At 43.1% G+C, this 15976-nt stretch overlaps 1 protein-coding gene across 2 annotated transcripts in view; it reads left to right on the forward strand.

Annotated features, from left to right (window-relative positions):
- Positions 1 to 15976, forward strand: part of LOC129764178 (uncharacterized) — a 228558-nt gene that overhangs the window by 206193 nt on the left and 6389 nt on the right. For both annotated transcript variants that reach the window (XM_055763025.1, XM_055763026.1), the window contains exons 4-6: positions 7126 to 8476; positions 8533 to 9641; positions 9703 to 9873. In XM_055763025.1, coding sequence (XP_055619000.1) covers positions 7126 to 8476; positions 8533 to 9641; positions 9703 to 9873 — 2631 coding nt within the window. The remainder of the gene's footprint in view (positions 1 to 7125; positions 8477 to 8532; positions 9642 to 9702; positions 9874 to 15976) is intronic.

The following is a 15976-nucleotide window of genomic DNA, read 5'->3' on the forward strand; positions in this document are numbered from 1 at the left end:
ACACTCTATTGCACAATCCCGCCGTTGATACATCACACGTTTCTCATAAGCAACCATTCACTATCTCAAACGTCGTCGTCAAAATCGATCAGTCCACTTACGATCGCAGTCCTCTCTGTGATCCAATCCAGTCTACCGTCTCAGCCAATGCACACTCGATGATAACTCGCTTTGACTCGTATTTGGTCCTAAGGGGAATTCGTTTCTTGCTCGTGTTCTGCTCGATAATGCGTCGCAACCCAATCTCATGACTGAGAGATCCCGTCGTTTGATCGCATCACGCAAATCGCCACAAATCCTGGATATCGCAGGAGTTGGCGGTGAAGTGAAGACAGTCGCTAAGTACTCTACTGTTGCCACTGTTGCCTCGAGGTTCAACAATTTCCGTGTTCCACTCGAGTTCGTAGTGATGGAAAAGGTGACCAATGACCTACCAACGTGGACCATCGATACTTCTGATTGGGCCATTCCGAATAATATTCGTCTCGTCGATCCTTCGTTCGCCACCAGGGGTCCAATCGATATCGTCATTGGCGCGCAGGCGTTCTTCGAGCTTCTTCGCAGAGGACATTTCAAGATCGCAGAGGAAAGGCCGATTCTACAGAATTCGGTGTTCGGATGGCTAGTCTCGGGCCGAAGACTAGTCTGAAGGAGATTCTCCTACAACAGCTGTATCAAACTGTCACGTGATAACGCTGAATGAATTGGACCAACGTGTGAGTCGATTTTGGGAACTGGAAGCCTGCCTTTCACCATGTATCTGGTCAGTCGAAGAAAAACTATGCGAAGAAAATTTCGTAGCCAATATTCATCGTGATTCAACCGGACGCTACGTGGTTTCGCTTCCCAAAAATACTGAGCTCGTCAATCAACTTGGGAACTCGCTTTCAATTGCCACTCGTCGCTTCCTCTGCATGGAAAAACGATTCCAGCACAACCCAGAACTCTTTCGCCAATACAAGGCCTTCATGGACGAGTTTCTCGCTCTGGGACACATGAAGTTGGTTACCCCTGTCGAGGATTCTCCAGGGCGCCACTTCTATTTGCCACATCATGCCGTTTTCAAACCGGACAGCACCACCACAAACCTGCGAGTGGTATTCGATGGCTCGTGCAAAACTACCTTGGGTTTCAGCCTCAACGATCTGCTGTTGAAAGGTCCGACCGTACAAGCCGATATGACTTCGATCATTCTTCGCTTTCGAACCAAAGCTGTAGCCGTTACAGCAGACATCGCAAAAATGTACCGTCAAATCTGGGTGACAGAAGACGATCAACCACTACAGCAGATTCTCTGGCGTGAATCTCCATCGCAGCCACTTCATACGTATCAACTCACCACCGTTACTTACGGAACTACGACCGCGCCGTTTTTGGCCACACGTTGCTTAAAGCAGCTAGCAGACGACGAAGCAGTGACTTATCCTGCAGCTGCTCCTGTGATCAGGAAGGGATTCTACGTGGATGATCTCATGTACGGATTCGATTCACTAGACGAAGCTATAGTAGCATCGAAGGAAACATCAGAGATGCTGAGTTCTGCTGGTTTTCCACTTCGTAAATGGTCATCAAATGAACCAGTAGTCATCGAACAATTTCCAGTTGAGTTTCGCGAGCAATCTCCGGTGCTTGAGCTCGACCAGTCAGCTCCAATCAAGGCACTCGGCTTGTTGTGGAAACCCAAATCCGACGAGCTTCTTTTCAAGAAGCTCGGAGTGGCCTAATGATCCTGTCTCGACCAAGCGCAGCATACTATCACACACGTGCAGTCTCTTCGACCCTCTTGGCCTACTTGGCCCCGTCATCGTCTCCGCCAAGATTCTGATATCTGTGCTCTGGCAAAGCAACTTTGGCTGGGATGATCCTCTTCCGCAGGAATACCACCAGCGTTGGACAGAGATTGCTGGACAGCTCTCCAGTCTGCAGCAACTTTCAATTCCACGCTTCGTTTTGACAGACAAGCCGATCGCCATTCATCTAATTGGTTTCGCAGACGCTTCACTCCATGCTTACGTTGCATGTGTGTATTTTCGTACCGTTACGTCGTCCGGTGCTATCACAGTACAGCTGACGGCCGCTAAATCCCGAGTTGCACCTTCGGAAAAACGCAGACCATCACTCGCACGCCTGGAACTGTGTGCAGCTGTGCTGTTGGCAAATTTACAGCAGAAAGTTCTTGAAGCAGAAAGATCAAGTGTCCGTGCTTTTTGTGGTCTGATTCAACGATCACGCTCCATTGGATTGATGGCTCTCCATCATCCTGGAATATATTTGTTGCCAACCGGGTGGCAGAGATCCAACAGCTCACGGAATCTGCTACCTGGCTCCACGTTCGCACCGAAGATAATCCCGCTGACTACATTTCGCGTGGTATAACTCCAGCTGCAATCCTCAAAAATTTTCTGTGGTGGCACGGCCCACAGTGGCTTTCTCAACCGTTCACAGAGTGGCCAAAAACAGCGCATTCATGGCGAAAGCAGTCTCCTCCAGAATCGGACCTGGAACACAGGAAGGCCCTACTACTTTCGGCCATGAGTACCATCGAGAGGGACAATTGGCTCTCTGATCGTTTCGAGAGCTACGATTCACTCCACAAAGTTCTTCGCGTATTAGTATATTGGCGTCGATACGCCACCATCTGCAGAGCCAAGAAGACGGGTACTCGTCTACCGTACGGTGCTATAACTCCTTTCGAAATTCGACATGTTGAATTAGCATTCATTGTTCTTATACAACAAGAGCAGTTCCCGGATGAATATAGACGATTGCAGAACAAGGCTCCGATCAGCAACAAATCTCCTCTTCGCTATCTTCGTCCAGTCTTGTTCGAGGGCGAAAAAATCATCCGAGTTGGTGGACGATTAAAAAACGCCCCGATTCCTTTCGACCGTAAGCATCCAATTCTTCTCCCAAAAAATCACCGTTTCACCGATCTCGTTTTCCTTGATGCCCACGAAGCCACTCTCCACGCTGGACCTTCATATTTGTTAGCAGCAGTTCGTCGTCGCTTTTGGCCAATCGACGGCCGTAATAAGGCACGTTCCACGGTGCATCAGTGCATCTGCGTGTTCATATGCATGGTAACCAAGGCTGTCCACTTGGAATTGGTCATGAGCCTAACTACAGACGCCTTCATCGCAGCGCTGATCCGGTTCTGCTCCAGACGTGGCTACCCTCTCAACATTTACTGCGACAACGCCACTAACTTTGTCGGCGCCAACCGAGCGTTGCAGGAACTCCGAGTGCTATATCACTCTCAGCAGCACCAGTTGGAAGTCGCAGGACACGCAACGCGTCAAGGAATCACGTTCCACTTTATTCCACCACGTTCGCCCTCGTTCGGAGGGCTTTGGGAAGCCTGTGTGAAATCAGTGAAAAACCATCTCAACCGTGTGACGATCGACATTCTCCTCACACAAGAAGAGATGACAACCATCATTGCTCAAATCGAGGCTTGCCTCAATTCACGCCCTCTTACCCCAATTTCCAATGATCCTTCTGACATTAAGCCACTCACTCCCGGCCACTTCCTTATCGGCGGTCCTTTACAAGCCGTACCCGAACCAGACCTTACCAAACTACCTTCCAATCGCCTGTCCCGCTGGCAGGACATGCAACGTAACGTACAATCTTTCTGGTCCCGGTGGTATCTCGAGCACCTCCCTGCACTGCAAAGGGTTCAGAGATGGCCGAGACCCTCTCCGAATCTTTCCGTAGGAGACATGGTCCTGGTACAAGAAGACAATCACCCGCCTACGCAGTGGCCGATCGCTCGAGTCGTCAAAACGATAGCTGGTGATGACAAGCGTGTTCGAGTTGCCGACATTCTGATGGGGGACAACAAAACCTATCGCCGGTCGATCCGCAAAATGTGCCCGCTTCCACAGTGCTTCCACAGCTCCTGGCACCCCCGCAGAGTCCGAGTGCAAGCCTCTCGCTCGTCAGTGCTCACCGAACCTTGCTCCCACTATCGCAGCATTCCCAGTCAAGCCCGTTCCAGACGATTCTTCGTGTCAAGCAAACGAGTAAACAGCTGGAATCCGGCAGTCGCAACGGAGGGATCGATATGTCCGAGTATATGCAACGATTGGAAACAACCAGAAGCTTCGATGGACCGGGGACATTGCGAGTCGGTCGAGATGTTTCCTTTTGAAATTCACATTTCAAGGGGGGCGGCATGTTCGATCGCAATCATCCACCGTATGACAGTAAGCCTCCTTGTGACGAACAACCGATGACGACAGCAACGATTACTACGAGTACTCCACATAAACGAATTAAAATGAAATGAAATTAAGAAATGAAATGTAAATTAAAATGAAATGTACATATAATAATACACTACACTACTCACACACGCTAATATAACACGCAACAGCAACACTGGCAACACGTCATGTTGCAACGAACATAGACGTCAAAAACTGCACGAAAACGTACACACTCATACACACACAAAACTGATACTAAAAACACACAACACATGTGCACGAAAGGAAGTAGGTTTTTCCACTGGCCTTTGTGCCAGTTTTTCCTACCAGAATATAAGCGAGTTATAAGTGAAAGAGTGCGGACGTTTCTATTTGCGCTCCCGAAACGTATTTCCACTTTCCACCATCCATCGTGATATTCCGCCAGCCGTATCACCTTCATCCGCCATCGTCGGAATTTGGGACCCATCGTGGGACGAGGACAACGCCAGATACGAAGCGTACAACCTCAATGTGCCAAATTTGGTTTTATTTGCTTGATTAATTCCCGAGTAATGTAGAAATTTCTGTTTAATTTGTATGGGAGCTCACCCTTAGAGAGGGGGTGGAAAACATAGAAACATTTATTGCACCATAAAACCTCAATATGCCTAATTTGGTTTCATTTGCTTGCACAATTCTCGGGTAATGCAGAAATTTGTGCTTCATTTGTATGGCAGCCCCCCCCCCCTTAAAGAGGGGGGGGGTGGAGAGTCTAACCACCATAGAAACATTTATTACACCCTAAAACCTCAATATGCCTAATTTGATTTCATTTGCTTGAATAATTCTAGAGTAATGTAGAAATTTGTGTTTAATTTGTATGGGAGGTCCCCCCTTAGAGAGGAGGGAGGGGTTTCAAACTATCACGAAAACCATCGCCGGCACCAAAATCCCCTACATACAAATTTTCATGTTGATCGGTTCAATAGTTTCCGAGTCCATAAGAATCAGACAGACAGACAGACAGAAATCCATTTATATATATATATATATATATATATATATATATATATATATATATATATATATATATATATATATATATATGTATATATATATATATATATATATATATATATATATATATATATATATATATATATATATATATATATATATATATATATATATATATATATATATATATATATATATATATATATATATATATATATAGATTTGGTTTCGCATGTCGGTAGGAAAACTCTCTCTACAAAGGATGACAGCTAAGCTCATCTAGACTGGCAATATTATCAGAAACGGCTTCTGTTAACTAGAGTGCAATACAGAGATAAGTGTGGGTGTATTTAGTTGCTTCAAGCCATCGATATAGGGATATTTGTATGCGTACGTGCGTGCTTCATAACCCGTACGTTAAAATAGTACCTCTTCGCTACGCTGAAACCCCATTTGTAATGATAAATATAAACAAGTAGGGGGATAGCGGAAGGGAATTACTTACGCTAGAGTATTAGTAATCAATTTCTGCTGAGGCAAAAATTCAACCTTTTCCCAAGCAGTTAACATTGTTTGTTTTCTGTCATCTAATCACTAACGAAGCCTTTAGACATTGCATCAATGCATTGAACTGACGCTGTGGTGAAGCAGGTGTTAATATTATACACCAAAAAATTATTTGGGGAATACCAAGTTATTCAATAAGTCATTAATCGCGTGCAGGTAGAGTTTTTTTCACTTATTTAGTCACCAAGAAAGTAATGAATCATCATGAATCATCAAACAATCATCGTCAAATGATTCTACAATAAAAAAAAACATTTCAGGGCGACCAAACTGGTAGAATGATTATTTCGTTTAGTATGATTGCTTGCTATGGTGACCGAGAGCAGACATACGACCACAAAGGGTTAATGTACATCAAAGCCAAATAAAAGCAATGGAGGTGACCAACGCAAATGAAAATCATTATAAAGTCGCCTGTGTACACTGCATTTTGCGATTGACTGTAAAACATCGGTTGAAAAGATTTATTGATTCCATGTGGATACTAGGTATCGAAAATCAACTGAATAACGATAACGAAAATCCAAGCAGTGCTTCGTTGCGTTGAAAAGACAGATTTCTACAAGAGAAAGTAGCGTTAGCAAATAAATAAATGAATGAAGCCCATTTCTCATATTTTCACCGCCAGACCAACACATTACCCCACAATCCAATGGTGGCGGTGCAGAAACTTGATGTAAGATGCACTTCTAATTGTGTTTCTATGGAGTGCAAGATGAACTGGACCTTTTGTTGGCAGATTGCATCTGCAGCAGGGAGCCATGGGACACATCGAACGGAACATCTTCGGGTGCAAAAAAGAGAGACGACAGCGTTTTCCCCCTCGTGCAAATAATAAACTGTAATCGCTTCTTGCAAATTGTGCTATAGAGATGTATATTGTGTGGATATCTGTTCGTTTAATCGATTCGTGTTAATGATAATTATGGTTTATGCTCAGGATGCTGCAACGGTCGGGTCCGTTCATACGTAGATAATGCACCAGAACTAAACTGGAGGGAGAGAGAGTTCCGGATAATAAATGTTGAAAGCCGTGATAAAGAAGATATATTGCTACTGTTGCACTTACAGCTCCGCTCTGGGGGATAACAAAGGGCAGCGCCATAAGGGATGATGGGACGGTTGAGATATAAGGAATGATCATAACAATTATTATAATGGTCGATAATTGAACGACCTCCAAACGATGGTATACTGAAGAGGAAAAATGGATTGCGAACGTCAGGTGTTGTATGAGGAAATTGAAGTTTAACGTCCCTTGCGTTGAAGATTTATTATTGATATTTTATCATGCATTTTGTAGTATGCCGTTTTATATATGACCTTGTATTTTTTTTTCTATTTTCAGTGTTCACATGGGGCCGTAAGATGGGTAAAAAATTCGACCTGTTGCGTCGTGGTAGTGATGCTCAAAAGCCTTCAGTTTCGCCACAAATCGCAACCACTCCGACTTGTATGACCGTCTTCAATACAGATACCATGAAAAAGAGCAAAACGGTTCCGCTGAAAGCGTACCAACCCAGAAACGATGCATTGGTAAAACTGAACAATGAAAGATCCTCCGGGACATTTAAAAGCTTCTTCTATCGCATGGGATCAACAGGAATGCTCAACCATAAGTCAAATAATTTTCAAAAACATCAGCATCAGCAGGTTCAAAAACAAAATCAACAGAAACCCAACGGACAACAATCACGATCCCAATCGCCAAACGGTTTCGTGGCTAAAGCTAAAATGGATGGTCAATCGACGTTGTACCGTAGTAGTTCAACCAGCCAGCTGAACACATCTTCTTACATTAAATGTGATGATCCAACTGAGGGCATCAACTTGGCAAACGGAAACCACAAACATGCGGTTAGCAATACAAATCTCAATATGTCAACGATAGGACAATCAAACTCGAAGCAATCCGCCGCGGCCAAATCATCCAGTTGCGATGATATAGCACGAGTTACCGCTAACCAGGAACAAATGTCAAAAAAGAACCACTTCCCATACGCTTTCCTTCGTTCGAAATTGTCTGTTTTGCCGGAAGAGAATGGAGGTTCCGTTATCAACTTCAATCGAATAAAGGATAATCTGCTCCGTTCTGGGAACCGTGGCTCCGTAATCAGCCTGCGATCTGATCTCGATAATATTTCCATAACAGACTCTCAACTAAACATATCCGAAAACGGAGACGCGTTTCTGTCCGGAAACGACTCCAAATCCATAACGACCAGCGAGTTGGGGGTAATGTCCCGAAACAACTCCATCAAAACCCTAACTGATGAGCAGAACTTCGTGAGCAATTACCAAAGATTGAGCAGCTGTCTCAGCAGCAACGAATCCGGCTATGACAGCGATGGACGACATGCTGAAGATAAGATCGAAGAAAACGGTTCCGGTGCGAATAGTCTAACGGTTCAGCAAACAACGGTTAGCGTCGATTCGTACGCAGACGCCATCCGAACGAAGGATCAGTCGTACATGTTCGGTAGCCGGCGGCGGATGTCGTCGTCCAGTTCGGCTGCCTCGGTGCAGAATCTGGACTGCAGTACCATAAGACGACGTTTCAGGCAGGTTAAGCTCGAGAAAAAAAGCGCAGACGAGGTGATCGGGATCGAACTCACGCCGCAAACGGTGAACATGGACGAGGGAGACTGCGAAACGAGGTATCTGGTGACGGAGATAGACCCGGAAGGAATAGCTTACAGGTAAGATTTGGATGAAGAAATAGAACTGTAGTTATACTTGCGCATCTTTATTATAGAGACGGCCGCTTGCGGGTCGGTGACGAGATTGTCAACGTAAACGGGCACCATTTACGTGGTTTGCAATCTCCCAGCACGGTACAACGCATACTATCGACGTTCGTCAACAACTTTGTAGACCTTGTCATTGCGCATGACGAGCTAACTACGTTCAACTCCGACCTACACCGGAAGATCAAGATTGATGGCTATGTGAGTAAGCAGCTAAACGATCCGGAAGTGAACAGTATTACAGGTAGTCCGCAGATATGCAATGGCAACAATCCAAAACAGCAAACAAGTCCAATAGAGGCATGCTCAACCATAATCAACTGTTCAACGCCAATTTCGAACGGACGGATCAAACAGCAACAACAATCGCAAAGAGCATCTTTTCCAATGGCCGAAACGCATTCGTCAATCGATTACACACCGGTTTACGCTAATCGTATTTCGATCTCTAATACAATCTGTGATGATGAGAAATGGCAAATGCTGAGTAAGCAACGTTGCGAAAATTTGAGCAAGAATGGGTACACCCAAATTCTCGGTTCGAAACGGGTCATCAAAGATAGTGATGCGGATATCATCTCTCACGCGTCATCGTCAGTTAGTAATGGGATGCATAGCAATGAACATTCGGTTGAAGTAAGGTATAACGCAATCAATCGGCCAATATCCCAAAGTAACCTCAGTCGACACTTGTCAATCGCACACTTGGCCGGTGACAGTGATGGCGAAAGCGAAACGTCCTCGATTCGGCCGGTCACTTTGGTTGAAGTGATTTCGGATACAATCCGAAGAAACGTTCCCTTCGGTACGATTCGCAACCATCAAGCAAGTATGGACTATCGCTCCATAAAGATTAAGAAAGCCGAAGATATTCCGAAGACAGTACAAAGAATCCGGCTGAAGTCCTGCAACGATACGAACGCACTCGTTTCGTCAATATCGGAAAAGGGTTCCATCGGATCCGGATTGGACACCATCGACGGGAACCCGCTGCAGCGATGCAAAACAGAGCAAGATGTTAGCAGCAGAGACGATCTCAACTGCTCGATCGATAGTGCTAAGTTCGAATCTGGCGTGCGGATACTCATCAACGAAGAAGGGTCGTCGTATATCGAAGGTGAATCGAAACACTCTAACATTGGTTTGTATAAAACTTTGTTTGCGTTTCTTCCCTCCAGGAATCCACAAATGCGTTTACCTCGTGGTAACGTTCTACAAAGGCGTCGGAATGAAATCTCTTGGTTTCAGCATTGTCGGTGGACGTGATTCACCCAAGGGTAATATGGGCATATACGTTAAAACTGTCTTCCCCAGTGGACAGGCAGCGTTGGATGGCAATCTGATGGCTGGTAAGTTAATGAAGGCGGAACGATCTCACCATTGAATACCCGACGTCACACTGAGTGCGTGTTTCCTTAATACACGCAGAAACTACTGAGCCGTCACGTAGCTCAATGGATTAATTAAAAACACTGTTTTCCGTAATGTACCTCATAGGCGCACGAGTTAGTTGTTCAGCTGATTGCATGTTTTTCTTCCTTTCGCCCAGCCGTTAATCAGCACGTGTTGTTCGTGCAGAAGGAATGGCTTTCACTCCTCCATCTAAACAACACAACTCGAAGCTTCGTTTGTTGAGAGGATCAACAACGCTTCGGAGAAATATTATTTCCTGTTTTGCAATGATAGAAATATCTCCTCATTGATATAAAATAATTAACATTGTTATCAATAAAAATAATGTGTATTTCAAACAATCTGATCATATTAGAAAACACTTCCCGACCATCTCATTCGGCTGCATCGGCATCACAGACCAGAAAATACTCCTATCTTACATAACAACATTTGTGCTTGGGTTATTTAAGTGTCATTTCTGTCTGCGACCACGAATATATGCACTTTGCCTGAAGCGATCTGTCATTTTTTCGATTTTCCATTGCTGTCTTGCTTGCCTTCGCATGCCATCAGCCGAACGATCAATTAGCATTACAACATTATAATGAGCATTGCACGACAAAAGCAATAGCACCTTCGTTCGCATTGCCCACATGTGGTGTATTTTTTGTGACCCGCTGGCAATGCATCCATCTTCAGTCCAGCTTTCGAAACGGGCCTTGAATTGTTTTATTCATGCTTCGATGACACCGGATCCAGTTCGACACGAGTGCGTGGAAATTGTTTTGTATACAACCTATTGACATTGACGAAAGCGAGGAAATCATATGCTAGCGTGATTTATATTACACAAAATAAGAAGCGTTTCGTAACATGGCATGAAGGAAAGTAGTGTTGTAGTGTTATTGTAGTGTTGGAACTGACATCTTCGATGTCTTCAACGGCACACTGTTTCTTGAGCCAACAACCGTTAATTTGGGCTGATTCCCAGTTTATTTAGAGTGTTTCGTTGTTGCAAAATCGCTTGTCAGAAATCATCGCCAGTACGAATAGGCTTTTTGAAGATCCGCTTAATTTGTTCTACCCTCCTGTACTCGCGTACAAAATCATAACACGTATACTCGCGCACAGTGTCACATACCGAAAGTTGAGCTTCTCTGTAATATTGCTATTGTATATTTTTTAGGCTTAATTGGTGTTTATTTGAAGACAAGGGTATAATTGAATGGAAAAACTCCATAAACTATGTTTTCTTCATCTTCATTCAGTTTTAATAGTCAGCATCCTTAAAACAGATCAATTTTTGATACTCCCACTCAAATAGCAAAATTCGACTTTTTTCCTGTTATTAAATGAAAGTAATCAACTGAATATAATTCATGAAAGTATAAAGAGCTATGAAATAACATAAAAACGTAATTATCGATTGCATTGGTGAAAGAATCAGAACATACCATAACTGTATGCTCGAGACAAACATATTTTTTTACATTTCATACAGTTATAGCGTGTTTTTTGGTCTTTTTTCGAAGAGAAGAATGTATAACGACCTTCTAGATAGTTACCAGATGAAGAAGGAGTTTCGAGTTTGCATATTTCTAATATTCTTCGTTAATGTGTACTTGGTTAACAAAAACCTAATACCTGTTCTTTTGATGGGGCATAAAAGTTAATGGTTAATAGAATTTCTTATATGAGAAAGGGGGAGCTGGACACAAATTTCTGTATTACTCGAGAATTAATCAAGCATATGAAACCTAATTTGGCATGTGGACGTTTTAGGGTGCAATAAATGATTCTATGGTGGGTAGATATTCCTCCCCTTTCTCTTAGGGAGGGCTGCCATACAAATGAAACACAAGTTTCTGCATTACTCGAGAATAAATCAAGCAAACGCACCCATGTGGAGGTTTTAGGGTGCAATAAATGTTTCTGTGTTGGATAAATACTCCTCCTCCCTCTACAGGGGGGGGGGCTGCCATACGAATGGAACACAAATTTCAGCAAAATTGTTACTGTAAAAAATAACCATAAACCGCCGATTAGTTTATAGTTTACAGTTAACAATTCTCCCGCAAGTGGAAATCTTTCCCTAGTGTGTATAAGTGTGACCATTGTATTTGGTGAACAACTATACGGCAGTCAAACATTTGCATTTTACTTTTGCACGTATGGATCTAACGACGAATAATATACGAATCCGTTCAATCCGGTGACAAAAAGGACTTATGTCAAATATCAATAGTCCGGTAATTCCATAAAAAATAAAAGACGGGTGGGTAATGTCGGGGACATAACCGGAGTGACGTAGGACTATACAAAGGGGACAGCTTTTGCTAAATATATATTTTAAATATATTGTTTTATTTTCTTCTCCTACGTGAATACCTACCTATCTACCTGAAAAAATGGATTACTTTAGTGTTTACTCTTCATGAACATGTGGGGTTTTGAAAAGAACCTTTGGTGTTGTGTTTTTGCGTTTTTTTTTACAAAATTGATTCTTGAGTTTTTTCTGAAGGCTTTGTACTTTTTAAATGTTCAACGCCGAGCATCTTTCGGCGTATGCACATATCGTACAATCAAAATGATGGCTGTGATAGGGAATGCATAGGTGGTCATCAGCTCATTCACTATCATATATTTCACTATTGAGCACATTACCGTACCTTAAACTGTGGTTTCGGAGACGAATGAATTGTAAGATTTGTAGTCTCCGCAAACAAAGTAAATAAAAATGAAAAAGAACTGAGGTTTTGGAGACGAACTCTACGATCTTTCGAGAAATAAACGAGCTATAAGCGTTCTGAAAAACCAACAGCAAATACAGGGACGGATGATCTTCGGATTAAAGTTCTTTAAAATAAGAACAGAGCAGTAGGAAATACATAGCTCATCATGTTGCTCCTTAGTTATTTTTCTATACAATGCAGATGTAACGTCAGTCAATTTTCAACATCAGGTATCAACCAAAAAAAGCAGTTCTTGCTACCGAGAAAATTCGTTAATGCCATCCTGCATACAATGTGAAGCCACTTTTAATTCGGAAACCATGCATGGGTTTGTGAAAACTGAATGATCAATTTAAAAGACCCCACCAATAAGTTCAAGAACAAGTATAACCAAAATAAATCAGTTTATATTATATGTCATATTATGTCACTTTAGAATGCATTGGTATTGTGAAAAACTTTTAATAACTCTTCTTTGAAAGGTTTAATGGCTCTAAAAAGCGCCGTGTTATACGGTGGCTGGTTTTGCCACCAAAGCAGTCTGTATAAACAAACTTTTTCCTTCTTCTACCTGCTGCCGTTTTGCGATTGCGTTTGCCACTCGCTGAAACTAGTTGTTGCCACCGAACCGAATGTGCTCTGTTCTGTAGGCTGGTTTTCTTATTGTCGTGAGCAGCTTCGCAAGCCAACTCGAGTACTCCGGCGGCCGAAATTCTATAACCGCTATTAGGTATACTGGTGCTCCGGCATCAATCCGTTGATGCGATGTGATGTGAAACGATGCCATACAACCACACTGATTTACGGTTTGAAAGAAAATGAGATATTTTTTTTGGGGTCCGCGCGTTTTGTACTCTAGCGGTACACGCTCACAGGATAGAGACAAATCGGCAGACTCAGCCAAAGGGGCGAGTCCAACGAGACGAACGAAAGAGCGTTAAAAGGCAGCGATGGCAAAAAAAATACATAGAGGCGAATGAACTGCAAAGTTTAAAGCCTCTTAAAAACAAAGAAAGAAGAAAGAAAAAAGACGGGTGGGTAATGTCGGGGACATAACCGGAGTGACGTAGGACTATACAAAGGGGACAGCTTTTGTTAAATATATATTTTAAATATATTGTTTTATTTTCTTCTCCTACGTGAATACCTACCTATCTACCTGAAAAATGGATTAGTTTACTGTTTACTCTTTATGAATATGTTGATGGTTCTGAAAAGAACCTTTGGTGTTGTGTTTTTGTTATCACTCGATATTCCCATCTTGTTCGGTTAAACCTTCCTGTTTAGCTATTGCGTTTGCCACTCGCCACAGCTTTCACAGTTGGAAAATTTCTTGCTATCCAGCTTGTGACATGTTGTTCAGTAAATTACATTTAATGCGACGTGCCGGAGAAACACTTTGCCACTCACTGAAACTAATTGTTGCCTTGATGAGCGCCGAACCGAAGCTACTCTGTTCTTTATGCGGGTTTTCTGATTGTCGTGAGCAGCTTTGCAAGCCAACTCGAGCACTCCGACGGCCGAAACTCTATAATCGCTGTTAGGTATACTGGTGCTCCGGCACCAATCCGTTCAGCCTAGTTACCCTTGCGGAGCAATCAGTGAATGCGACCAACAGGGAACTGGAGACCTGCACGGTTCGAGTGAGACTTTGCCTTTCGCTTAACTTGTCCTCCTTTGTTACGTCCACGATGCCGATGCCGTACAACCACACGGGTTTACGGTTTGAAAGAAAATAAGATATTTTTTTGGGGTCCGCGTGTTTTATACTCTAGCGGTACACACTCACAGGATAGAGACAAATCGGCAGACTCAGCCAGAGGGGCGAGTCCAACGAGACGAACGAATGAGCGTTAAAAGGGAGCGATGGCAAAAAATACATTCATAGAGGCGAATGAACTGAAAAGTTTAAACCCTCTTAAAGCCAAAAAGAAGAAGTAGAAGAAAATACATTCATTACGATTTGTTCGCTCGTTGGATTCACATGCAGGCTAAAAAGGGTCCTTTTCAGGATCACAAAATTATCTGAAATCTAAAAAGTTTATTGTTTTGTTATCACTCGATATCCCCATCTTGTTCGGCTAAACCTTTCTGTTTAGCGATTGCATTTGCCACTCGCCACAGCTTTCACAGTTGGAAAATTTCTTCCCATCCAGCTTGTGACATATTTTACAGTAAATTACATTCAATGGCACGTCGCATTACCACCACTCAGTATCGGATTGGAGGTAATTTTAACCAGTAATTGAACATTTGCGATGACAGTGGTACAGTGTCAACTTTCAATGAGGGGTCATAATTTGGACCCCGAACTCTATGTTTACAAAAGTGTCCAACTAAATATGTCGCATTACATGTCCGTCCAATTAGTTAAATGTCGAGATAAGTGTAAATTACTGTACTTTCAATCTAGAAGCAATTTAAGAATTGGTGAAAATCAATAAGCTCAGAACAACTGCCAAATTCACATACTCATCATATCCTGGCAAACAAATTATGAAAAAATCAATTTGTGTTTTATTATTATTTTGGATATTGTTTTAGAAAGCATTGAACTGTATTTCCTAAACTCTTTTTTGGAAGGTTTAATGGCCCTGAAAAGCGCCTTGTTTTATGGAATGGTTCCAATTTAGAAAACTTAGTACTCGTGGTTTTGAAAAAAACCATTTCGAACGCCCTCGATGCCGCCTTGTTCTGGATTTGCCACCAAAGCAGTTTGTATAAAGAACAAACTTTTTTCTTCTGTTACCTGATGCCGTTTTGCGATTGCGTTTGCCACTCGCCACTCGCTGCAACTGCCTGTTGTCTTGATGTCCACCGAACCGAATGTGGTCTGTTCCGAATGCGGGTTTTCTTATTGTCGCGAGCAGCTTTGCCAGCTAACTCAATCACTTCGGCGGCCGAAACTATATAACGCCGGCTAGGTGGACTGCTGCACTGGTACTAACGTGCTCGGCCTAGCCACCCTTGCGGGGAACTCCAGATCAACACGGTTCGAGCGGGATTTTGCCTTTCCCTTCACTTTTCCTCCTTTACCATGTCCAGACATGGCTGCTTGGATTGGTTTGTTGATGTGTTGTGATGCGAACCGATGTGGTGTACGGTTTGAATGAGAATGATCGTTACGGCAGCGGAGCGGGGATTTTTAAGCTGACTGGCTGGCTCGAGAATTACGCATGTGTGAGACTGCGACCAATGTTTCGTTCATTTTTTTCTTCTTCCTTTCCAATCGTGCTTCATTCTATTTTGCTGCTGCTCTGGTTGCCCGTTTTGGTCGGTACGATTTGAGGAGCACAAAATGGACCAATCAAAAATGGGCACATAG

Source organism: Toxorhynchites rutilus, chromosome 2, assembly GCF_029784135.1.
Source record: "Toxorhynchites rutilus septentrionalis strain SRP chromosome 2, ASM2978413v1, whole genome shotgun sequence".
NCBI lineage: Eukaryota > Metazoa > Arthropoda > Insecta > Diptera > Culicidae > Toxorhynchites > Toxorhynchites rutilus.